Consider the following 26904-nt stretch of genomic DNA (forward strand, 5'->3'; position numbering starts at 1 on the left):
CTGGAATTCTTGTAACGCGTCGCGGCATGCTCACAGGAATGTGTAATGGCTACGTACTTAAATAACATAAAATGGTTCTAATTTAAATAATATTCTGATCATCTCCAATATTTCACAAACGAATATCACGCACAGTACTACAAATTCAGCAACATAGGCGGCTGAAATATTTTAAATACCTCACAACTAAATACATATGATAGATATGTTCGAAAGCTTGATTGTATGAAAAACTCAAAATTATATTAGTATGGAATTTTGTATTCTAACGATTACCTGCACCACGATAAATGTACAACACAAATTACGTCACAGGAGATTCGTCACGAAGAATTTTTATCTGTCACACGACTGCCCGCTAGAACGATATAACCCTATCTCTCGATTGAAATTACGGACAACTGTGAATAACTGTGATTTGTACATTCATCAGAAGCGTGGTACGAGGAAACAAAACTGTAATATTATTTATTTGGCTTGGTCCTTTGCCTTACTTGCTGCCCTGTTTTCTTTTTCCTGACGAGCGTCTAAAATGTACTGTGGTTCTCTGATCTCCATATTTCTTAGCAGGCGTCTGTCAATGATCTCAGGCACCATACAACATTTATAGAATCTCGTCAAGAAGGGTTGCATTTTTTTAGACCAGAAGTCGGCGTTGCTCTCAACGACTATACTTTTCATACCTCGTGGTGTCCAAACAGCAAAGATGCAGTACTTTCTACGGGTGACGTGCAGCTGACCTTGCACTTGGTAGAAGTACTCGTGACTCTCGTTCATGTTCTCGCCTCGGCTGTCAAAAATACGATGCACATTTCCTTTTTTTTGTGCGATCGCTTCTTCCGGGGCGAAGTTCTTTATGGAAAACGGGCACCTGATTTCCACAATTCCATCGTCGCCGATTACACCGTCTGGCGACGCGCCGATGTACGGTAGCTCCTCATCGATGAACAACCCACACTCCGTGATGTTGATATTGCGCTCGGTGGCCAATTGTGTTCGCGCCTGTTCTTTGCATTGCCGGCCATATTCAATAGCAGGAAGCCGCAACGGTGTCGGAAACAGCAGCGATTTGACGGTGTTTTTACACGATGTATCACTTCGCACGCGACACACGCGTCCAAAATTCGATGCAGTCGATATCTTTTTCCGTATTGACAGCCAACGCTCGCTTTGTCCTTGCTGCCTTGTTGTCCGTTCAATTTCATCGCGGTTCGCTCGCCATTCGAGCAGCTGATCGTAGTGATGCTGCGTTTTTATTGCGTTTTCTTCCGCCGAAACCTGTCTCTGCTTGCTGCTTTATTCTCATTCCTCCGAATGCGCCGCTCTTCCTTGTGCCTCAACGTCGCTGTTGGTTCCTCATTGACAGCTTCACTCAATACGCTCAAAGATTTATTCGTATTGAACTGTATGACAGCCGCGGCACATCTTCCGGTATACCAACCTCTGGCCCCGTAATTTATTCGTTTACCACCGATGTATTTGCAAATTATGGAATTGTACCTCTCCACGCTATTGCTGTTTACGCCTAATATTATGCTGTCAGAGTAGCAACTCAGACTAGAAAAGGCTTCCTGTATCTTGTCGTACAGTCCGAAAGCCTTTAGAGCTGGAACGTGGTTTTCTTCGCCTTCTTTCAACGATCCATCGCAAAAGTACCCCAGTTCAGCGCACTTCTTATGCTCACGAAACACGTGGCTCGGGATATTCAAAATATCTCCAGAAAGCTTCCGGGCCTTCAGGCTTGTGGGACCGTCTTCCGTCGATCTGAACTTTGCAGCCTTCGATACGGCAGTTCGCAGCCTGATTACGCTACCTTCCACAACTTGGCGCAATTTCCCTATGCGACCTTTATTTTTCAGCGTGTCTTTTATTTTCGTTGCCAGATTACGCAACAAATGATTGATGCATTCGACCTTCTTGACAATCATATTCGGGTACGGGTTGCTGTCCAAGATCTTCTTGTACACGCTACTGTCTCCATCGGCGATCAAAGTGGAGTAGATAAGTCCATGCGTATCAATGCTGGACGTGAATCCGTCGACGATAGCGTCACTCTCCATGCTGGTCGAACTGCGGTTCCTTCCCAGTACGGGCCGCCCTCTCACACGTGGCACAAAATTTATTACGCACTCCGACGAAGAGGACCTTCTGCGTATGATACCCGACGATCGCTCCAACTCCAGACAGAGAGTCGTACTTTCCGGTTCGGTAAGATCGTTTCATCCAGCTACCATCCGCTACGACGGGAATATGAGGGATGCCATCAACGACGTCACCTCGCTTGAGAGCTAATTCCATCTCAAGTTCTCCAGCAGCTCGCATTTCATCGTGGGCGGCATTCATGAACTGGACCGTTATGTCGTTCTCGTACCTCAGATAGGTCCGCTGCGAGATGTTTGAGATATCAACCGCTGCAAGGAGTTGTTCCAATTGTGAATACCCTATTCCGCTCGTTATGCATCCGGCCACCGCACTATGATGTATGTCCATGGATTGGAGATTTTCCTGTTCGGTCCAGACGCTGTCTTTGTAAAGGCACATTTGGCATTGAAAAAATACTTGTGTCTTCAAGCCTTGCCGGCGCGAATCCACGATTACCAGGGAACGCATCGGACAATTTAGGGCCGGTGCGTGATTCCCGAATTTCCGGATGAAATCAGTGAAAAGATGCTCCAAGTTTACAATACGGCGGCCATCGATGTGAACCAACTCGTAATCGGACAGGCCGTCTTCTTCAGGCCATTCAAAGTCGGATACTGCAGCGTAGCCTGTCTCGGCGTGCGTAGCAGCAGCTATCGTAGCCGAAGAGTTGGCGGTCTCTTAATAAGCAAATAAGCAAATTGTTGTAAACAACATGTTGGAACATTTTGATTATTGTATGTCGCGTCACCATACTTTTCTAACTGTGTTACAACTCGATCACCATGCAGTTGTCTAACGCTACGACAACTTGTTTTGGTTTCATTACGCATCTTTATCCCAAATACACGTTACTGATAATTTTTATATTTTCTGAAATACAAGAGGTCATTTTTGTGAAAGCAAAAGATATTTTTTCTTTCACTTCAAATCGGCGTAACCTTATTCAGTATTGATATTTATTTTTGAAACTTTAACACGACAAACCTGAATGTATTCCGCGACTTTGAAGCCCAATTACAATCCTTAATATAGAAAATAAACAAAATTGCGATTTTTTCCAAAGATTTCATGCAGGATTCCTTATTGTACTATACAATGAAAAAGTTGTTGGACGAAATTTGAAGTTTTCATTTTTCAATCACACCAACATTTTAACAATGCTTCGAAGAAGTTTTGTGAAAGTTTTCGGCTTCCTACCTCTTATTGTTCTGGAGCATTGTTAATTTTTCTACGAGCGCGTGTCGCGGTCATCTTTATTAGTCCAGGCAAAGCGTGATTTCGCTGAGAATTTTGGGTTGAACGCTATTTTTTTTTTTAATTCTCTGGGGGGCCGGCCATGAGTGTGAAACTCAGTTTCCGGGTCCGAAAGGGTTAGCGAACGGCCGCCATCTTGAAATCAAGGGTGTGATTGGTTTTTGTTATTTACCTCCGTAACCGTGAGGCTGACAAAAATTTTGTCGAGACCTTTTTTGTAGTTGATACAATTACCCATAACTTTTTCCCATAACTTTTTGCACTAATGTTAATAATAAAAAAATTATAAACCAAAAACGATGAAAAATTAGGGAATAGAAAACTTTGAGGCAAGATTATTAATTATTTTGAAATCTGACAATAAAAATGCATCCAACCTTTTTTATAGAGGATTTTGTTCTAAACAATTTGAATTATCATTTTTTTTTCGCTTCGTTGTTATTGATTCTTACGGTAATTAAATTCTATTATTTCTTCTTCATTTAATTTAAACGGAATACATCCGAATTCCTTTCTTCTTTTATTTGTTCCTGAAAGTAAATAATAATAATCCGAAGTTTCGAAATTTATAAGAATATAAAACTCGTACGATTATTAAATTCTTAATTATTCGTAATCGAGCAAAAAAACTGTCGTCTCTCGAAAGTTTATTCGTTCTGTTTTTAGTTTTAAAAGGTATCCATTGCTTACAGATTATTGGAATTTATTATATGACGTTGAGGTTAATTATTTTTTTATCACACAGTGGCGTGTGTGAAGCGCAAGCGTCGCCGCCAAAGCACACCGAAGAGAGTCAGTCGTTGACGAACCACCGGCAACGATGTACCGTAAGTAATTTGTTACCAATCATAATATTTGGCGCGTAAATACTTTTTTGCACGCAGAAAATGCATTCTTTCGCATTATTGGTGTTATCGAAAAACATCTGTAGCGTACAAAATATTTTAAGGTAGTAGGTCCAATCCAATACCATTCGCAAAAAGCCAAATTCCGTAATAATCAAAATTATGTTAATCCTCACATAATACGTAAAAAATGTTGATCCTACATCTTTTTAGTTGTTTTTTTTTATGTAATGTATGTATATCATTTGAGCTATAAATAACAGGGTGGCTACTGGTCAGGAAATTCTGGAAAACCTGTAAAGGCCTGTGAATTAGGAAATTCTGGAATAGTCATGGAAATGTCGTGGATTTTTTTTCGGAAACTCCGGGAATTGTTAACTATGTTTTTTATTACGAAAATACGTCCCACTGTTTTCATTGTGAAATTCAACATTTTTTACGTCGAAATCCACGGCGAAATTATCGAAATCAAAAATTTTGTACTCGTTAATCATTTTTTTCGCATACCTATTCTACGCTCTCTGTTGTTAAATATTTATTAACATGTGACAAATGTTGATTTTCACACATGTCTGAAAATAATTAACGGCGAGACGAATGGTACGTGGGTACGATCAACGATACACATAAACATTGTAAATAATTAAATGACAATAAACTTTGCAACGTACCATCGCAGTGTTAACAAAATTTGCGAATAACGCGTAATATTCCGTTACCGCAGCGCACGAACGCTGTACAAGCCGCTCGCGCACCGAGCGTTTTTTTATAAAATCATTCATAGTTATAATATTTATAACCCGATTACACTGAAACTTTCGCAGTTACCTTCTCTAGTACTCTGGTTCGCTTTACTCACAGCAGCAATACGCGTTGCAACTTCCCTTTCTGAGGTTTCACTTTTCTTGAGTTAGATCCCCATTACAAACGTGCGTAAGAGCTTTGATTTGGAAAGCTTCGCTTCAAAAAGATCTTGCGGATAGAGAAACGCGATCTTAGTTTATTCAGGTTTCGAATTGGGGCGTTAATTTTTCTGTTTGTTTTTTTTTTTGTTTTTTTGAGCCACCCTCTATTCAGCTTCAGCAGCTCGAGAATATTTATAAACCGCACTAAATTAGGGATTCGAATGCACAATTTCAATAAAATATCAAATGATCGATTAATCGATAAATTATTACCGATTCAATCGAGTCTTATTCCATAATTTTTTTTCTACTCGATTAACCGATGCATCGATTATTTTAAGCTGAGTGGCCATCGCGATCCGGTATACATATAGGCTGTGAATTCGGAACCAAGATTTTGAATGAATTATATTATTCGTGAGCGATATATTTTTCTGTATTTCCAAGTACCGTATGTATACCTAAACACCTGGCAACTGCCGCACTAGCAAAGCATATGTACTAATTTTGCGAACTTTATTTTTTAGCAAATAACAATCAAGAAGGGATTGTAAATCCAGCGGGGATTCGGGTGGATCCCAACCAGCCAGCACCTCCGCTCGTTGAGGCGCAACCACAATGGCCCGGTGGTGTGAATATGCGGCTGAGGCCCCCGGTCCCGCTACAACAGCCGGGGGTGGCGTGTGGGGTCACCCGGAATCCCCCACGTCCGGTATACCACTGGGGCTACGCGCCGCCCCAGTGGTATGGATGGCGGCAGGCGCCTCAACAGCCCCTAACGCCGGTAAGTAATCTTGTGTTTTCGTACAGAATTACGCGTGTGCTTATGCATTTTCTTTGCCTAGATTCCGGAACTGTACGACGAGCGACAGGGGCTGTTGATGGCGGCCCCTGTACAGCCGCCACCGCCGCCACTCCAGTCCCCGACGATGGTGGTTCCGCCCCCCTCACCTGCTGCCTCCTGGGCGGCGAGGCCTGATCGCGCGGCTGGCCCAACGCTAGAGGTACGTCCCCAACTACATGTTTGATTGTTTCCAATTTTTTTTTTTTTGCAGTTATTGAAAGAGTCTGTCTAAGAATTAAAAAGTGGTTTAATTGTGTAATTTTCAAAAACTATGCACTAGCCAGTATAATGCAACGATGTCCGTCAGTAGATATCTTCGCGAAGCATACCATATGTTTCTGACACATTTTTATTGCCCAAGGAGTTGGGATGTTATACCCTCGCTGCGTGTGAACCGCTGTATACTGTCATTGCCGTGGCGAAACAGTTTTACTTTTCACTGTTTTCGTATTTTATAATTTCATATAGAATAGCTGCTCATCGGTCAAATATGCTCGTGACATTGGATCACAATTATGTATTTGGTTGTTGATAGGAACGGATCACGGAGGCCGTCCGGGTGGTGGTGGCAGCCGCTATGGCCACCGGCGGTCCCGTTCCTCGAGGGGAAGGCAGCCGCCGAAACCGACACCGCAGCCGTCGAGGAGGTGGTCGGGGAAACCGCAGGGGGCGGAGAGGGGGAGGGGAGGGGGGGAGGGGAACCAACCCACATTTAATTTCTATTAAATATTTTTTTTTGTAATAAAATATAATTTTTCAAAATACTCTCCTTGATCTGGTCAGTACTATTCATCCCACAACTTCCCATAATCCTCCTATTTACGAATCACGTTGAAGAAAACCCTACCGTGCAGCCCGAGAGGGAAATAACTCGGTGAATTGTCGTGTCGATAGGTTTGTGAATTCATTATAATGCACCTGAATTAATGAAAATTAATTGAATTAATACGAAATAACTGAATTAATAAGCATTAACTGAACTACTAAAAGTTCTAACTGAAATAATGAGAATTAACTGAAAAATAAATGAATTCTGGAAAATGAAGTGAAGCTGATTTGAATTAGTTTGGATTCATGCCCGAATTATCTGTTTACTGCGAAATAAAATTAAGGTATTACTACGGTAAGCTCTGTGGTGTGTAATCGAGCTCGATTTTTTCAAAACTTTTCATTTGTATAACGATTCATATCTTTACAAATTTTTAACACAATTGTTTCATGCATTTACTAGAAAATCAGGGTTGAAGTCAGCACTCGTAACACGTATTCCCTATACCGATACAATAAAACGCAAATGTTTTTTTCATATTGTACTTTACCCATCCGCGTTAATCTGATGGAGAATAAATATCTGGCAGAGAAGAAATGCAGGTAATAATGTTTAAAATATTAGGAATTTTTCATTCATAGCACTTATTGATACACACGTAAAAAGTCATATATTCATGACAAAATCTCTCGTGCGATGGTTGAGGGAATCAATTTTACTTATTGATAAATGTTTTATTTGTGTATTGTTTGGCAATTTCGCCAGACATCATAGATGTTACATAAGTTATTTCGTCATTAGAAAAATTGCTTCATGAAAGTTCCTCATTTGATAGAAATTCACGGAAAACTGTTATTGTTTAACATTCAATAAACTAGAGGGAGGATTATAATATAAACGAGTGGTATTGAATTTCAAAAAAGAAGGAATAGTACTTGGAATCCGAAGAAGTTGATTCCTTCGAGAGTTCCAAATTTCTGTGAAATCTTATAGGATTGGAGTGAATTCGTAGAAAATTGTAACGTCTTCGAATGATTTTTTATGGTTTTTCGTAGCAATTTTCAGTTCAATCGATTTCTCTCGCAAAATTAGGTCGGAATAGTACATGAAAGAATTTATTTAAGCACTTTCAGCATCGCGAGAATTTTCGCCAAAAATACAAAGGGGTTAGCCTTACCTTTTTTCGGCCAGAAAATTTTAGGTCTCAGATTTGATTTGTACGACCCTTTCATGACCAATTGGACCACCAGGAACTCAGAAAACACAGCGAAAAGAGCGTGAGATCAACAGGAGAGAAATTACGAAGAAAAGAGCACCAGCCGAAAAATGTCAAAAACACAGGTTTTGGTTTTTTGGCTGTAACTTCTTATTTGCTGCTCGCACCGTATTCGGACTACGCCCAATCGATTTCTCTCGCAAAATTACGTAGGAATAAAACACGAAAGATTTTGTTCAAGCACTTTTCAACATCGCGAAAATTTTCGCCAAAAATACAAAGGGGTTAGCCTTACCTTTTTTTCGGCCAAAAAATTTTAGGTCTCAGATTCGATTCGTATGACCCTTTCATGACTAATTGGACCACCAGAAACTCACACTCACCCTCTAAACCGCGTCATAGTTCCTAAAATCCTTCCAAACTCTGTTATCGATCGTCATCAGCGGACGCCCTTGTTTCCATTCTTCGAATACATAACAGAGCTTTGCGCCGGATTGAGTACAATCGTCGATAAGCTTTCATAAACGCCATTAGTTCCAACGTTTACTCATATATCGCTTGTTATGCAATGGTCGAATCAGCAGTATCTCATTGATATTCTACCCACATTTCATTAATCTATGGTATTTTATTGAAAGTAATATATCCCTTTCATTCGCACTCACCAAGAAACAGATAAAACCACGGATATCCGAACTTCTCCCGTTGAAAATTACGTAATTTCATTTTATCAGTAGGATCGCGCGGCGCTCATTTACGTCGGCATAGCGTGTACCTACATTTTTTCAGCATTCCAACTAATCGTCATAGTAAGCCCAAAGATTTGACGGGATTGCTTTACTGTTTCCTTATTTCATGGGTTCAATCACTCTCCGTCTTTGAATCGATTTCTAGCATCCGTTTTCCAATAAACTGGTTATCAAGGGTTCAATAATTCACAGAGAAACTTTTCGCAAGAAGAATTTCCTTACTGACCGGTGATTCGTAGACAATTTGTACATCTTGGCGATATTTCTCAGTACGAAGAATATAAAAAGATAGTCTTTTAATAATATTATTCACTATAAGAACATCATATTTTCCTATTCTTCGTACCAAGAAATATCATCGTAATATACAAGGTGCCCAAAAATTGCCTGTAGTCGGTGCGTGAATTTTTGATACGAAAAGTTTCTGCGTGCACCTTAAGACCTAAATCGATTCAGCTGATTCAAAACGCCAGCCAGATTACAAAATATTTGGGCTCCATTTCTTGAACCATTCCTATCGTAAAAAATTGATCGGACTCGTCGCAAGGAATTGTTTTTTTTTTTTCATTTTTCCTGAATGCGAATTAAATTATTTTCCATCACGATTCTCAGTGCCAGTAGCCTTCAAATTCGACACCCATTGGATGCCAAGGAACTATTATTGCTAGAAAGGGCCATTCAAATACATTCAAACTATCGAGTTCCAGCATTACGAGCGATAATTCCTTTTGTTAGCCGCAGCCTCGGTCTGGGCGAGCCTGGATTATGCAAGTACTAATTCAATACCGTATCAGATGGTATTTCTAGAAATTTGCAAGCGCGTCAAAATATGAGACAATCATTTCCACGAGATACGTATATTACGTAGAACGGGCTTCAACAACGCTGAAACATAACTCTTCCATCCTCTGAGAATCTCGTATAAATAAGGGATGGAGTAGCACTCGCAGCTCAGTGTCCATCACCATCGGCGAGCTTCCGCTCGAGGCAGCCACCCAGTTCTTGGAAATCGTTTTCTCAGACGATAATTTATTTACCATTCAGTACGACGAGTAGTTCAAATCAACACGTCGATTGTAAACCGACGATCGTGATCTATCAGGTAAGATTGATATACGAATATCTAGTTCATTATAGATACTGCGTTTTACGATACACATTCAGGATCAAACACTTTTCCCACATTGACGCAAATAAGATTCGGTTGAATTCGAAATTGCAATTCTTGGAGGGAGTTACACAATAAGATGCGGTGACTTCCGGGACGTCCAAATTCACTTTTTTATTAATTTTTACATCAATTCAACGTTCAACACGTGATCTATCACTGAAGTCAGATGAACCAACAACGCCAGCCAATCACAACTAACAGTAAGGCATACGCTCGAATGTAAAAAGCATTCTCAAGTCTTGTCAGATTTGTTGAGCACATGATTAAACAATAAGAGCTTCACATCTTCATAGTAATTCTCACATATTTTTTACCCATTACATTTTGCACGTATACCTATAATTCTTAATAAGAATATATATATATGTCGGAGAATGGCCAGATATCACTCGTGAACTTTGTGTCTTGCGTGTGGGACGCATGTTGAACCACCTTTTTATTCTTTCACAAGATAAAACGAAACTTAACTTATTGAACAAAGCTTTTTCAAAATTCTACGTTAATCACAAGATTCAAAATGTTCAATGTTTTAATCTGTTATTGATCTTTTTCGTAGTTTCTCTGGAGACCGAATAGAAGAAAGCGGTGATAATCCTCCTCGTTATTCATTTCATTATCCTTGACATATATATGTATATATATATACCTTTATACGTATGATATATGTTCATTGACTTAACCATCGTTTTTCACTCACACAGTTACAGATTATACACAAAAGATTAAGTAATAGCAGCGATCGGAAGACTGAAAAATCGTTCTTCAAGGAATCAAGTAATTTAAAAATAGAAATAATAAGGAACCTCGAAATGCAGGAACCTACAAACAAAAGAGATATAATATGGTTCAAAGACGCGACTGCAAAGTTTAATTCAATAAACGTAGTCTTCGGTTACTCAGAGATTTATATTTACTACCACGCTGATATGCAAATTCCATGTACCCGCGAGCTGATAGAAGCTTTGTTGCTCAATGGAAAAATTGGACCCGGATTTTATGATTACGTTGCGCATGACGTACGAGAAGTAGATATTGATGCAACGCTACAAGAAATTATCGAATCAAGCGCTGCGCATGAAATATGTATAATCTGGATAAACGACGGAACAATCAGAGCGAAAATTACCATGAACTCTGTAAATTTTTTTTATCAGCGTTCCCTGCTTCTAGATTGAAATGTGAATAAGTTAAATGACGTCTCGGGACAGACTTGACGTAACGGATGCGACAGAACGGGTGTTGTTCGATCCGATGCTGGCGGAATACATTTTTCACGCTAAACGATTTAGTTCCAATAAGTCACTAACAACATTGGTTAAAAAAAACTACGGAAATAACGATATCCACTTTGTTTCTCAATGTTTAACTTTGAACGGCATGCAGCTATTTTATTGGAAAATTCTTGAATGCAAATATTTTATAATCAATTTTTGCTTATTGCATGTTTTGTACAGAATATTACATCAGTTACTGCTTGAACTTGCTTCTCTTTAACTCCTTGATGTCGATATAGATTTTAAAATTGAATAATATGTGTGCAACTTGTGATTAGTGACATGAATGTAATTCTAACGTTAAAATCTGGCTGAACATCACGGAAGAATCATGGTCGATAAACTGCAGTTCTGATCAACAACTGAATAAGTTGTACATCACAGAAGAATCTTGGCCGACAAACTGTGCTTTCAACATTCGAATAAGCTGAACATCGCGGAAGAATCATGAACGACAAACTGCAGTTCCGATCGACATTCGAATAAACTGAACATCACGGAAGAATCATAGGTAACATTGTTGCGAAGAAAATTTGAACTCGTTCTTCCTTCACACAATACTCAAATTATTCTCAAATTTGACTATGTCAAAGTTATTTAAATTCTGTTGTGTCTGTGCAAGAGCAATGAAATTCCCTTTCTTCTTATTCGAGGGCGTAATTTTAGTGAGTGTGGACAGTATCTATGTGAGCTGCATGAATCTGTACTTTTAATTCAAATTAATGCGTCTAGAAAAAATATGACCAATATATCCACAATTGCAGAATAATATTACAATAATAAATTCGATTAATTGCTGGCGCATCTGACACTATATCAGACACAGTTACGTAATCTTAAAGTAACATTTATCAAACCTAATATAACATGTCATATATCAACTAACTAACAATAGCTTGTTAGTCCCCAAACATCATACTACATATGTCTTATAATTAAATGTCCTCCATTGAATTGTTCTGTTAAAATATCTTCATACGGAATTTGAGCAAACAATATTTTTCATAAACATACAACATATCCGTAAACAGTGTTAGATATCTCATTGTGGTATAGACATAATCCTAACTATAGATACATGTACTTGTATTTAATAAATTGTAAGAATATATAAGAGTTATTTTAAGCTAAGCTTTGTCCCTTGTTAATACAAGTACACATGTATATTTTATTTTTACTCATCTCGTTGTCTCGCTAATTTATATTTCTTGAATGACACTCTCCATCGCCGCATAATACAGATGTTTAAACATTTACGGGCCTACATTACTACACATTGTAACATCAATCATTTTATCAAGATGCCGAAACATCTCTAATTCATTCGAACATCAACGAGAGTAACACAATCACACAAGTCTATATAATATACAGACATGTAAATGGAGGCCGTTACCGCTGTGTATTTGGTTTGCCAAAAACATACACCAATCCTTCTGGCAGCACCGCCAATTCGGCTACTTCAGCGTTGTGTATAGGTATGAAAGGGCCCAATTTTCAGAGTTCAAACTTCCCGAGATCAGTGGCTAACGTCCACTGCCTGTCTGTTGATCGTTGTCAGTATCCCCCGAATCGGTGAATGTGTTGGCCCAGCAATTTCTGTTTTTTCAAAAAGAATAACGGAAATTATAATAGCCAATTGGAAATCATGAATTTCAAACATACCGTTCGTCCTCGAAGCTCTTGGATGACAAAAACGTAAATATCAACCGCAATGGTACTTCAACAACGTTTATTAGTCGACGTACGCTAACGGACTGGTAAGAGCGGCGATTGAAATCACCAATTATTGTCAAACTGTATTTTGATTGCCGAAGAGTGGTGTGGTCGAAATGTGTAAACGGAGTTGACGCATTTCCACCGTGAGATATAATGTGTATTACGAAAAAAAAAAAAAAAAAACAATTGATTATCCAGAATAGATGATTTCAGATTTCAAGGTCATGTAAAGCGGATGTTGCAAAACTTTATATTTTATTTTAGTACACATATTTACTTGCTGTATTTTGATCTAATACGTTACAAAATGTCATTAAAATGAATCAGTAGATATATAAGAGTGGGTTCTGGGTAAATTTGCCTGACCGACCGAGTACTCTGTCGATAAGGTAGATTGGGTCAGAAGTCCCCTAATATACCTACTTGGATCAGGTACGGACCCCACAATTTTCTAAATGTTTCGAGTCTAGGTGACTGCAAGTCCGTTGAAATTGAAACACTGAGTGTCGAAAATTGTGGTGAAACTTGAAACGAAATGGAGTTTGGAATATTCAAACATCGATTTTGGCTTACATAATTATACCTGCGCTGCTAATTATTTCTTACAGTCTCTCATCGTTAGCTGGCAGTGAGTCACCGAGTAATTCCTTGGAGTCGAGTACCTGATTATAATTAATTCAATCTCCTAAAAGCTCTTAATCGTACAATGACAAATGGAAATCACAGTAGCCGTTGAAACGTTAAGCAAAACATATATTACACTGTGAAATCGAAGAATCTTAAATTAAGCCTATCAGGTCACGTGGTGTGAATTTCACCCCAAACATTTTTTCAACTTCTCACAGAGTCTCTTAGTCGTGGAAATGGGCCTCGTGGCGCTATTCTTCATGCGAAACAGAGACCTCATTTTTTCACCAAAATATCATGTTTCGGGTCAATTTCACCCAATTTCACCCATTGGCCGTTAGGCGATTCTACTACGGTGTGACGTACTAGGGTTGAGATACTAGTTGCAGAATTGGGGAGTACCAAAGCCTAACCCCTATATACAGGGTGTCTAATTTTAATCAATCCAGTCAAGTATCACAAAATCCAAAAGTGTGAAGGAAAAATCTTTCGGGAAAAAATTGCAAGGTTCAAAGGGGGAAAGAAGATGAGAGTGTCACATTTTCCGTATGTAGACACGGAGTATCACAAGCTTTGAGTTTTAACCTTGTTTCTTTTTTTACACAGAACAGTGTATTTCTAATTCATCGGCATCTGAAAAGGCATCAAATTCCGCATCAAAAGATACTCACACTCCCACCACCTAAGGTCTACTACGGAAAGTTCTGTATCGTACTAGGTTCTTTTTTTTTAAACTTTTATCTTGAATTGTCTAGATTTTAGAATTTTTTTAATTAACTAATTTTTTTTCACAACTTTTGACCGAAACGTTTTTCAGTCACAGTTTTGGCAGTTCGAGATATTCGACTGAATTGATGAAAATGAGCCACCCTGTATAAGTCGTGTATCCGTCGTGACGAATCGCCGTTTTTTTCACAGGGACCTCGCTGACGTCACAAATTGACCTCACCTTGACATTAGGCGTTGTCTTCCGGATGGCGCTCGGAGCATCTCCATTGTCCGATTAATCCTTCTGCTTGTTTTAACTCTGATAAAATCACCGTCACGTACCGTAGAGAAACGATTACGCCGCCGTTAGGCAGAGGTTTCTGCGGCGATGCGTGCCCACTTGCGTGCAGATGACCTTTCCATCTCCGATGCCCGGAGGTGACTTTGTTACGTTATACCTACGGTAGCAGCCTTGGTCCAGCAATTCCGGAATCGGTTCTACAAAGTACGAAACCGTACGCTCATTATACTGAAAAGTAACATAATCCTGAAAGTTCAAGGACTAGGAAAAGTAGTCGAGGGTGAATCTACTGAAAATGATCATGCGTGTACAATTATAAAACGTTGTGACTGAAATTCACGTGTAATTTATTACATGATTTATCTCATGAATTCGATCAGATGTGTAAAAAATCACATAATAAATTACAACAGTACAAATCATTAGATGTACTAGATCGAAAATCATACAACGATCATTTATACTTCACTGTTTGATTTTTGTCCTAGGATATCTGACGATTCGTGCTTTTGTAATTTACTACGTGATTTTTTTATACTATATTACATCGAATTCACAAGATGAATAATGTAATAAATTACATGTGAATTTCAGTCACAACGTTTTATAATTTAACACGTGATCATTTTCAGTAGAGGAATAAACAAGTTTGGTTGTTTTTTTTTTTTTTGACGAGTAACAGACGAGTTCTGTGCCGTCGTTATACGAATGTTGGAACGTTGTTTTCAATTCCATCACTTCGATTAATGATACGACACTCGAAAGAAATCAACGGGTCATTATTTTTAACCGACATATAACTCGTTATTGTTAACTTTCGAATTTGCAGGTCAATATGTGCAGTCTGAATTCAAATTTCGAGTCTCTACCTATTCGGAAAATAAGCCATCACGTTTGCACAATTGCAAAGAGAACTCTCTTCACTGGTATCACTTGGAAGCACAGTTGAGTGTTTTCTTATTTGAGAAAATTACTGTGAAGAAACGGTTCCATGGATGCGTTTGAATATTTTCAAAAACTTATGTAACGCTGTACCAGATTAAAAGACATATTCATTATTCACCACAGACATAAATTTAAGTGATTTTTACGGTTAGTATGATGATAGAAGATGGGACTTTTACCAGACAGTGATTACGACACGACTGAATTCTTCTTACATACCTACATTTTATCGGTGGAGTTTGACAGACGCCTCGTTTTTCCGTCGAAAAATTTATAGTTTACAAAAAGCGGTGTAACAAAATATGTAATCGTTCGTCGTTACCTTGTTCGTGTAATTCTCACAATCCGTAACGTACCGTATCACACCGGATGCTTAAGCGACGAGGAATGTCCGAAGAAGAACGTTTCAATTCGTACTATACGTAACCGCAACAATAAAGGAAAGGTCACTGTATTACACCGAAAGAAGGATGGATTCGTTTGTGGTTTAGGCTGACAATGAGCTGAAAGCCATGAGGAAAGAATATTTTATCCAGTTTTTAATGTCAAGGTATCTTTTGTTCCTTTGAAGAACGATCAGCGCTCTCATGGCATTACTTTGAGTATTTTTTTTACGTGTAACATAACACAAGAATAAACGTGTAAGATTCTGGCGGGGGAGGGGAATTCGAGATCCTTGGAATTGGGTCGAGACCCGCGGCTCATTTATACCGGTAACGAAACCTTTACGCGATTGCCTATCGGCTCCTCTGTATAATGGAACAATTTATTTTGACTATCGCAACCCAATGAAAAAGGCGAAAGGGAACCACGCAACGCTTTCGTCCCACCTAAAGTTTTATTTCATTTGCATAAAACACCGCCTTTGCATATTACACTTTGCTGGGATCGCGCTAATATTCACACCATTTGTGCGGAATTTGGTTCATTGGCCAATCCCAAACGCAACACGGCACAAGTGGGCACTAATTTATTATTAAACCTGTTATACAGTTGCAATCGCGTCTCACCCGCATATAATTATTATTTGAAAATTTCTCAGGATCAACGAGACTGACTGAATTGTATTTTGCGATCATGCTGTAGCGTTCAGAAATACATTTTGTTAACGTCAAAACTTCCTGTATACGTATGAAAATACTGCGTATTATACATTTGAACGCGATTTCGAAAGCGCAGCTTCGCATTTATTGTTACATGCATTGAGAAACAGACAAATTTGTCAAAATTTTCATCCCCGAAAGACACAACGTATCAAATATATAATATGTGTAAAAAACGGAGGATGAGTGAATAATTCTAGTTGTTACAAATTAACAGATGAAAAGTTATTTCTAACCAGCATCAACTTTTCATAAACTTTTACCGTTATGCAACACGAAAGAAATTGGACTCTATGGCTAGAGAAAAAAACCGAAAAGGCGAGTATTAAATAGATGCAAAATTCGAGGCCTTCATTTCCGATCATCTTCAAAACAAAAGAATTCATGGATCAATTTATATCATAATCAAGATCATGGCTCACTTTTTGCCTACGCAAAATCGTCGCTGATCCGTGAGAATGAATTATTATTTGCTTCCTCGCTTGTCAAGTTTCATGATTGGGCCCGTCAAGAGATTTTGCGCAAATTTAAGTATGGAACATATTGTCTGAATATATATATATATATATATACTGAACATGACAGAAAAAGCGTCTCTAATCAAATTGACTAAGTAAGATAAATCTCATCACACATACGAGCAATCCGTGCAATTATAACGCTGCACACGACACATCAAAGACTATCATATTTCTAGGTGATTAATGAAGGAATTACAGAAAACAAAAAATCCTTAACCATCACGGAAACAAATTGAGGTTAAACAGTAATTGAAATCAATTAGTTGAATGGATCGGGCACTTAATCCCACGCACAGTCAGAACGATATGTAAAGGTGCCCCAAACCGTATTAATATATTCTATTTTTTTTTTCCTCTTTTTGTCCATAAAACTCACCAAAAACTGTGATAAATTTATCCGATTCTTCCGAATCTCTTGATCAGCGGTTATAGCGTAAAGAAAATAAAAACATAAAAATGACTCTGGCAAGTTATAAGATCCGTATAGAATAATATTTGTAGTAAAACGAAACCAGAAAAACAAAAGATGAAAAAAAAAAACCAAATCCCAAAATAATATGTAAATACATATTTAAATAGGAACGAAAGGATAAATCGCTCAGACGTTAAATGTTACGATATGCAGAAATTAGCACACTCACGTTTAACAGACAGCTGCATGGTGTTACATAAATACATAGACGAGGTGTAACGCACGGCAGGATGATCGTATCGCCTCGACCGATTCCCTACAACGCCGGCAGCATCATTAATTGAGCCGGATGATGAGTCGTCTTACAGAAATTATCTGGCGGCAACGGACTCCCCGTAATTTATTACCATCGATACGCCGCAATGCGGTGACAACATACACCGATTACCGTATAATACTTTTTACTCACGTGTCCGTATACACGAACACATGCGTGCATACATGCGTGCGTATACGGCGTTGCATTAAGTTGCCGAGTGGGCGTTACGCCTCGCACTCTTGCTCTCACTTGAGCTTGCGACTCGTCGGGTATTTCCACCTGATCGTGAGACGATCCGTCGTCCGCGTGACAAACCAGAGATCACAACGAGGCAGGACGATTACTCGGCTGAATAATCGTTTCTGATAAGTAACGTGGGTACCTACTTTATCGGCTCGATCATAGCTCTGCCCCTTAATTCCAGCGCAGGGCGATTAATCTCGTCACCCTTTTCGGTGTGATATTACGTTGTATGCAAGAGCTGTTCCAGGGCGGTGCTTTCGACGATTGTAATCGCTTTGGACCAGTTTTGCAACGAACTGACTGTGTACAGCTCGCATAATAAGGCCAAAAATGGGAGAATTTTACGACCCCCGGAGTAGTTACGTCGAGCAACGCGGTTAAGAAGCCAGCTTATAGTTTTTAAAATATTGCAATGGAATGTGGTAATGAGGCGGAGGATTTTGTCTATTATACCAGTTATACAGGTAATAATACACGCGTAACCTGCACAAGCATGAAAATTAATCACTTTTTACGGTGTTGTTTTAACGACGTATATATAGGTATATTCGCCTTAAAATAATGAGACACTTTTTCTCTCGACCAATATATTATTGTAATGTAATATGGTTGGGATACGTGCGGCCTTATCTGTTACGATTATTAATTCCTTTCTGCATTCCTTGGTAATTTTTTATTCATAAGTCGACAACTTCAGAGATTACGAATAAAATTCTTACGTCCGCTCAGAGGAACGCACAGTAAAGTGCCGCAAAGGTGATGGATGTCGATGCCGGGACACGACAGTGCGCCTCTGCCTTTCAACGCGTGAATAATACGTCATTTGCAGTTGGAGCAATAGAGATTTCATACCTGCAATTTCACAAACACGGAATGACACGTCGACTTAACCGTTTAACGTTATACTGAATATAATTATGACGAGGATGAGAGAATGACCCGTACAATTATTTGTTTTTTTTTTTTTTTTTTTTTTTTTTTAACCACATTTTCTATCATCGGTAATTAAGCGAGGAACGCGTTCGATAATACAAATAATAATGCGAATGAAAACTTTGCAATAAGATTGAAATTTAATCGATTTTGAGAACTTGCCAAGAGATAGCGAAACACAATAAATAAATTTATTCGGGGTCATCCGGGGGAACAAATATACAGAAGATCTCACCCTCCCACCTTGTATGTTTAAACAAGAGAATAGTCGCATGTTAAGGTTAAGGTGCGATGCTGGAGCATGTATTTATAAAACACAATTTTTTATCGATATTTTTCCGTGTTTTCTGCACTTTCTTTACTTTTATCTGCGAACCTGTTATTCAAAAGTGCAAACTAGAATCACAAAGGCCCCCTTCCCGATAATCCAATAATCAATATCGATTTTACAAAATCGACAAATTCCCTGTGCCCGGCGACCCGTGCATTTCTATTTACCGCGATCTGAATCTCGTATATACGTATACGAAAGTGCATGCAATAAACGAGCGGCTGCAAGTTTAAAGTTCGATCGGTCCCGCGCATCGGATCGGACCGGATCGGATCGGTGCGGAATCCGTCCATCCAGGCCATCATCTGCACTACGAGGGCCCGGCGTTGCAGTGAAAGGAATACGCCCTGCGACGATGATCCGTGTTGAATTTTAATCTAAGCAACCTGTCCGGCCGAGATTGTCTGCGTAATATACATGCATGTCGGTATTACACACACATATAAATATACGTATGATACTCGTGGCGAACGCAATTCCAGATTGATACGTACAAAGGATATATATATATATCATATATATATATATATATGTGTGTGTGTGTGCGTATACATGTGTTATAAATGTTATAAATGTTATATATATATATATATTAGACGGTCGTGTGCACGCGTAGTTCCTTGCCTTCTTTGTGCCTCCCATTGTGTTCGCTGAAAGACGAGGTGCAGGCAGGTACTCTCAGAGGTTGTTTCTTGGGCGCCCGATGCCCCCTCTTCGCGAACCCGGAGGGGGCGCGTTACCCACGGTACCCCCTTATTAACCAAGAACCGAGCTCAGCAAGTTAGTATAAATTCGCATCGTACTCATCCGTATTTGCATCAGTACCTGCAGGACTCGCCTACCGATTCGACCGAGTATCAAATTACCAGCAATTCCCGATTCACTGAGCTCTGCAGCGCGGTTGGATCCCTTCGCAATCATGAAGATCTTCGTGAGTGAACGATTTCCATTTTTTTTTTTTTCTCCTACCTGTATCATCTTGTACCTACTCCATTTTTTTTTTTTTTACTCTTTTCGTTACCGTTTCGCGTGACCGTGGATTTTTATTTTTTATATTTTTCGACGGGAATTTTTTTTCCACACCCGCGTAAATACCCGATTTCTCATCACACCGATTAACGCGTTGCAGATTATAGCGGTATTTGGACTCGTGGCGGTGGCCCAGGCGCAGTACAACAGGTACAACCCTCAGTATAACTACAACACCAACGGGGGTAGAAATTGGGCGATCCTCAAGCAGAACCAGGACAGTTCTCCGGATGGATCGTACGCTTACAGGTGAATTGCAAACTTCGATTTAAAATAATAATAATAATAATAATAATACTACGCGAAGGTCGAACGGCCGTTGTAAATTGTTAATCTTAGGGCTCGTATTATCCGGTATTAATTATGTTTTCCTGGACCGCATTCCAGTCTGAATTATCGTTATTAATTTTGTTTAACGACATTCGTTTCGCAAGATTCTCTGCTTCTTCGTGCTTCATATTATATTTCTTTTCTTCTCTTCGTTTTTTTTTCTTGTTTTTTTTTACGTCAATTGATTCATTTTATGATTCGCAATTATTCTCATACCTTGCCTACTCGAAGGACGTGTCGTTCACTCGGTATTACGTATAACGCCATTATAATCGGCACCTATACTTTAATTGTCCGGCGAATTTGATGGGATGGGTTTATTCTCATCCTTGGAACGTCAGCTCCACCGGCGTGTACGAAAAACATCGATGATTGCTATTTTTAGACACCATAATTTTCTTTTTCTAATCGCTGAGGGGAGGGGAGCTTTTTGTGTTCTATATCCGGGGTATCGACCAGATTCTACGGTAGCTTTCACTACCATTTCGAATTTACGGTTCAAGTAGGAAAATACCGATCGCGAATCGGTATCAAAACCAAAGTTGTAGATAATTAAATTTCCTACAAGTTTAGTTATAACGATTTTCAGTAAAAACTTGAAAATGAACGAGTCATTTGACAAAAACGAATTTCCCCATAAATTCAAAATGGCGATCGAAGCTACTGTAAGATTTGGTTCTCGTTCTGGATTTAGTCAAAAAGACTTTGTAAATAAAAAGAGAAAATTGTGGTATGGAAAAATTGCAATTTCAAAAGTACATTATAACTGAACTATCTTTGAAACGACTGATAAAGTGATAGTTGAAATTTCGGTATGAATTTTATTTCCTAATTCTTCGGTATATATCATTTTTTTTCTATCCGAACAAAGAGACGGCTACACAAGCATGCAGGAACGGTGGATAATTACCTCTGATTTTAATCGTTGAAATAATACGCCGTGAGGCTGCAGTACATGTATACAGGCATTATACAGCGGTTCGCAACACTTGCGCAATACGACATAATTAGCCCGACCATGTGGCCCACACGTTTCCGTAATTAAAACTGGGACATCCTTTGTCCGTCTAATCCGAGGACCTTGACCTACGGGAGGTTTTTCTCGTCTCCGTCCGATTAGCTGGCTAGCACGATTTTAATCAGGCGTCAATCGGGTACCCAGTTCGATCCTCGGTCGGTAAAAACAACCGCCAATCGAATCCTCGACTTGGATTAGTCACTTGTCGAATCCTCGGATCGCGATTATAAATTCCGACGGCTTTATTACCGGCAATCATCTGCCGTAATTGACAGCGAATGACCGGCAATTACGCATGGATATCGGCGGCACGGTGCGGAGAGAGGATTAAATTTATCGCTGGCTATTTTTGGAAGCTGGTTGCAGCCCGCGCGCGATATTCTAGTTGGCCAATTATTTCAAAATCCGCACTTTACAAATTACCGTTTATATATTCTGCATTCACTGATTCCTACCCTGAGTGCAGGTGATAATTTTTCTATTCAATTTGTCGGAATTAGATGATGAAAAATTTTAATTCAACTTGGTGCAAAAAAAAAAAAAAAAAAAAATTGGGGAGAATTGATTATGAAATCCAAGAAATCTTGGGCCGTTCGGATTGTGAAGTATTTAAATATTCTTTATTACTTCGTTGCGATGCATTGAGAAAATATTGCACGGAAGCCACGCCTCGAGGCTTTCGTTACAGGATAATCGTTGGGATTCATAATGGCGTTGCGTAAACCGTCGCATCGCGTCGATCATATATATCCTTGAACGGAATCGGATAAAGGGATAACATTTTATCCGACTGCATAATTTTTCTCTCCAATGAAAATCCGAAAAATCAGAATGCTAGCAGCAGCTCAATTATCTAGTATCATTTTCCGAACCGATAATTAGAAAGCTCATCCACTCCGCATAAAAAAATGTTGACTTGAATCAACGGTAAAATCTTATCTTGTTTCTATAAAAAATTGATGTGCTCATTAGACAAACTAGTTTGACAAAAAGTTTCTTCGAATAAAAATTAAATCCGTTTCCCGTAACAAAAGCCTCACGTTCTGGTGTTTTCTGTGAAACTTGCCGCTCAACGCCGTCAGATAGGCAATCTTAGTTACACCTCGAACAGGCAGAGATACACGGTGTACCTTGTGTTGCCTATCAGCCGGCGCAGATCGGCAAGTTTCACCGAAAACTCTCGTTATAAAATGAAAAATAGATATCTGGCTTATCGTTAGCTCGACTCACCCTTACTCCATTCTCTCCGCATTTCAATCTTTCAGCTACGACACGGAGAACGGAATTTCCGTCGCCGAGCAGGGACAACCGAAGAGCTTCGGACCCGGCAACCAAGTCGAGGTGGTCAGAGGCCAGTTCAGCTATTCGGCACCGGACGGCACCCCCATAACAGTGACGTACTACGCAGACGAAACCGGGTTCCATCCCAGCGGGGCCCACCTTCCGACACCGCCGCCAATCCCCCGGGCGATCCAGAAATCCCTGGCCTTCAACGCCGCGCATCCGGAGCCCCAGACGCCCTACAGGAGATACTGATACGGTGTGCCTGCAGCGAAATTGAGGAACCGAGAACTCGCACCGATCGCCCCGAATCGCGACTCTATGCCTACATTTTAAGTCCGAGGCCAACCCCCCTCCTCCCCCCCCCTCCCCCGCCTTCTCGTCCCTCCTTTTCCCTTGCGATCCAATTAACCAATTAACGATGCCACAGTTATTGCAATTCGCGCGACTGTATAACACCTATGTTTAGCCCGCGATATTCAATTGTTATCTAATTTAAAAAATTATCCAATCATTATCTTAGACGATATACCCCGTCGGATTATACGCCTGTCTTATTTTCTTTTCATTGATTAACCCAGTGCAGTGATTGTATAATTATTATTATTTTTGGTATTATTGTAGTATCCATGCACGAATAAAAACCTGGCATATGCAGTTTATTTACAGTTATACGAGTCTCGTTGCTGACGTTTTTTTTTCCACCCTTCTTCTCCTGTAATTTACATCGATTATTTTGTCTTCACGGTCGAAAATGGAGCGGAGTAGAAGAGTCGACTGGATTTATAAATCGTTGAGTTTAGTATGGGAATATTTTAAAGAGGCTAATTTCAGAGAGTTGTCAAGACAAGAAGCCAATTACGCGGTGCATCCTTCGGTTGAAACTGTAAAACTTGGCTTCGCAATGCAGTTTTACACGCGATTTAGTACTTGATATAACAATTTTTATGCATATCGACTGGCGCTGGGTCGTTAAATTTTGCATAATTGAGCAAAATCTATTAACACCAAGAGCGACGATTGGCATTTAACAGCTCATTATTTAGTATGGTGCAAGGCGTGGTTTGTCAAGGAGTGGCTGAATAAAAATAAACAAAAGTAAATAAAATGGATAAAACTTAGAGGTTGTCGAATACCAATTTCGTATCTATAATATGTATAATTGCTATAAACCATGGAATTATTATGTACATGGATATATACTATTGTATGCGTATGTAAATTTTGCTAAAACCGGGTTCGTGTCGATGAAATATTAGTGATCGTAATATCGTGATAAAGGTGAGCCAGTGAAAGCAGGACATCATCACTTACCTAGACCTATTACACAACAATGTGTCAGGGTCTAACGCAGCATTCGGTCAGGCGATTCACGTACATTTTACAAAATCAAATAATACAAACCACCCAGATCGCGAGCTTGTTCACAGCTTTTAATCGCGCTCGTATTAAACGTTTTCGCAATTTTTACTCTCGAGTCTGAACTGATTTTACAGTTTCGAAAGTACTGCTTGTAATTAGTCAATCAATCGCAGTCTTTGAACCTTATTCATTGTTCACCGTTGCCGATTAATCATCTCTCGGAGAAAAATTTACGAGGCCTTAATACAACGATGATTGATGTCTTCTCATTGCACGTGGTGAAAACTACAACAGCGTTAAACAGGGCGCTGTTTCACCATGAGAGATTTTCAATATTTGCAAACCTGTTAGCGAAACGATTTTAATCCGCGAATGGAAACATGTTCGTGATCTATCGCGAAAAATCCATACAATGGATGATTTTCAACATATGACGTGTGAATAATGACCGTGGGAATCCTTGTTTGAATGTAGACACAAGAGTTCACGTTATGCGGCGCAAATTTATTGTTCTTTCTAAGACAAGCTCGGCATTCTCGACTTCGCGTTCTCTGATTGTTCTTCCGCGTTCGTATCAACTCAAAAGTGTTGCACTGGCTTATTAGACTCGTTCATTGTTGAAAAATTGTCGCATAATTTTTTTCTACCAGAGACGAATAAGATTGTTACGTAAATTTTGTGTTTTGGAGAACGTACGCTTCTCGAGATAGACAATGGCATACAAGGGAAAACAGCCGAGGCTCTGCTTGTGACGACACGATTTACGCATTTAAACCGAGATTTGAAGATATGTAGCCAAAATACCGAGTTACGTAAAATTAATTGCTGGTCTGCAAGTAAAATTTCTCTTTTCATCTCATGATCTTCATTAATTACGTTTAAACACACCGGTTTTTGAATAGTTGTTATTGAATATTGTTTCTGTTCCGTGGGCAGAGTGCAAACTCTATCGATAAAGTCAACGCTGTATTATGTTATCCCCACCGCTCCTTATACCGCTGACTTTCAGGTCACTTTCAATTACGCAGAATGAAAATAACAATGGAATTTTTCCAAATATATTCAAGAGGGATCAAACGCGTCTCGAAATAGATGCGAGATGGAAATTTCCAGGGATAAACAAAAGATTAAAAATCCCACACCGCGATAAATTTCAATACAAAATAAAAATCAGTTTTGTAACCTCGACCAAAAAATCTGGATACACGATACTATTCGGCTCGGTTTTATCATCATTTGTACAACTTTTTTTTCCAATTATACCAAAAAATTTACATTGGTTCCAGGATAAATCAATTTTCAACCTTATTCAACTAGAAAAAAAAATAATATGGTAAATTAAATAAATTAACTTGACGTTGAAGTAACCAGAAAATTTAGTATTCGTAACTAAAACGGTACTGACTAGTTACTTGTACCACATTTTCTCGCAATTCAAACAATACTTAAATCTTTATTGCAACGAATCTTGTATTTGACTACGATTCTCTGGTGACTACAACAGATGAAATTTAAAACTCGGTAGAGGAAGCGTAGATTTTATCTGTGTGTGAAATTCTATGATATACGGTCGATTGGAACTATCGGATCTTCGGCAGGGCCAATTAGCGTTTCTAAAATAGGATTAACGATCGTTTATGTAACGATATCAGTATAACCTGTGTAACAGAGCACAGCTGTAATAGATTTGAAACTTGACACGTTACCTCACCTCACGGTGTGCAGGAGGTCAAATTTAACGCGTAATATTTTTTGCCCAATTTTAAGGCCCTGTAATTAACGTTGAAAATTGACGAGATTTCGATCCCTACTATATAATTAAATTGTAACCCATAAGTGTATAAATTTTAACGATGAGCAAACAAATATCAAGCAACATCGAATCCCTTTCCTCCAGGTAAACGTGTTCACTTTGACAGGCGTATATTTTGAATTAACACGGTATCCAGCGGTTAAAAATTTTCGATCAGTTATGGAGTTGCGATATTACATCTCTCCGGCATGCGGCGATTTCTATCAAACACGAGGGTCTTGGACAAACGGCCGAACATCCTTTACGTCGATACGATATTAATCGCGATAGCTCGTGAGAATCGCACGCACCACGGCCCGAATCCCTTTCCCATTATGGTTATAAATTCTAACGATACACACGAAATCTGTATTTTGCATACAATCGGAAAACGGCGCCTCGGTCTACCGTTCCACTAGAAATATTTCGGCCAAGGTGCAACTGCGCGCTACAACGCGTACAAAACAATTTCATTACAGTTTGATCTTGCGCCAGAAATACAATTTTTTATTCTAGTTTTATCTCGTCATTATTTCCTCCCTCCGATAGGTTTTGTTCTCATCTTATCTATCGACGATCGACTCGCGGATGATCTGGGATTCTTGTTTCCGCCGATTCTACACGTACGCGGTGAGACGGAGGCTCAGCGATTACGTTATACAGCGTAAGGCTGTAGGCCGTCTGCGAGGCGCGATGAAAATCGAAATCGAAGAGAAGGGAAAAAAGAAAAGTAAGAATGAATAATAAAAAAAACAGAAAAA

At 39.3% G+C, this 26904-nt stretch overlaps 1 protein-coding gene and 1 long non-coding RNA gene across 2 annotated transcripts; one reads left to right on the plus strand and one right to left on the minus strand.

The window, feature by feature from the left end:
• Positions 1-11894: 11894 nt before the first annotated feature.
• LOC124303438 (uncharacterized) lies at positions 11895-23059 on the minus strand. Its single transcript, XR_006907916.1, has 3 exons — positions 22939-23059; positions 14465-14721; positions 11895-12768 (listed from the first exon to the last, which is right to left on the minus strand). It is a non-coding gene; the product is annotated as an uncharacterized LOC124303438 (long non-coding RNA).
• Positions 20109-23661, plus strand: LOC124303430 (endocuticle structural glycoprotein SgAbd-2-like). Its single transcript, XM_046760620.1, has 3 exons — positions 20109-20262; positions 20461-20609; positions 22974-23661. The coding sequence occupies exons 1-3, from the start codon at positions 20251-20253 to the stop codon at positions 23242-23244; spliced, it is 432 nt and encodes a 143-aa protein (XP_046616576.1). The 5' UTR covers positions 20109-20250; the 3' UTR covers positions 23245-23661.
• Positions 23662-26904: the final 3243 nt, after the last annotated feature.

Source organism: Neodiprion virginianus, chromosome 1 (assembly GCF_021901495.1).
Source record: "Neodiprion virginianus isolate iyNeoVirg1 chromosome 1, iyNeoVirg1.1, whole genome shotgun sequence".
In the NCBI taxonomy this organism is placed as follows: Eukaryota; Metazoa; Arthropoda; class Insecta; order Hymenoptera; family Diprionidae; genus Neodiprion; species Neodiprion virginianus.

Excerpts from the sequence above, each read along its gene's own strand:
- LOC124303430 (XM_046760620.1), top strand. Across the intron at positions 20,610-22,973 it reads GATGGATCGTACGCTTACAG|CTACGACACGGAGAACGGAA; the intron begins GTGAATTGCAAA and ends TCAATCTTTCAG.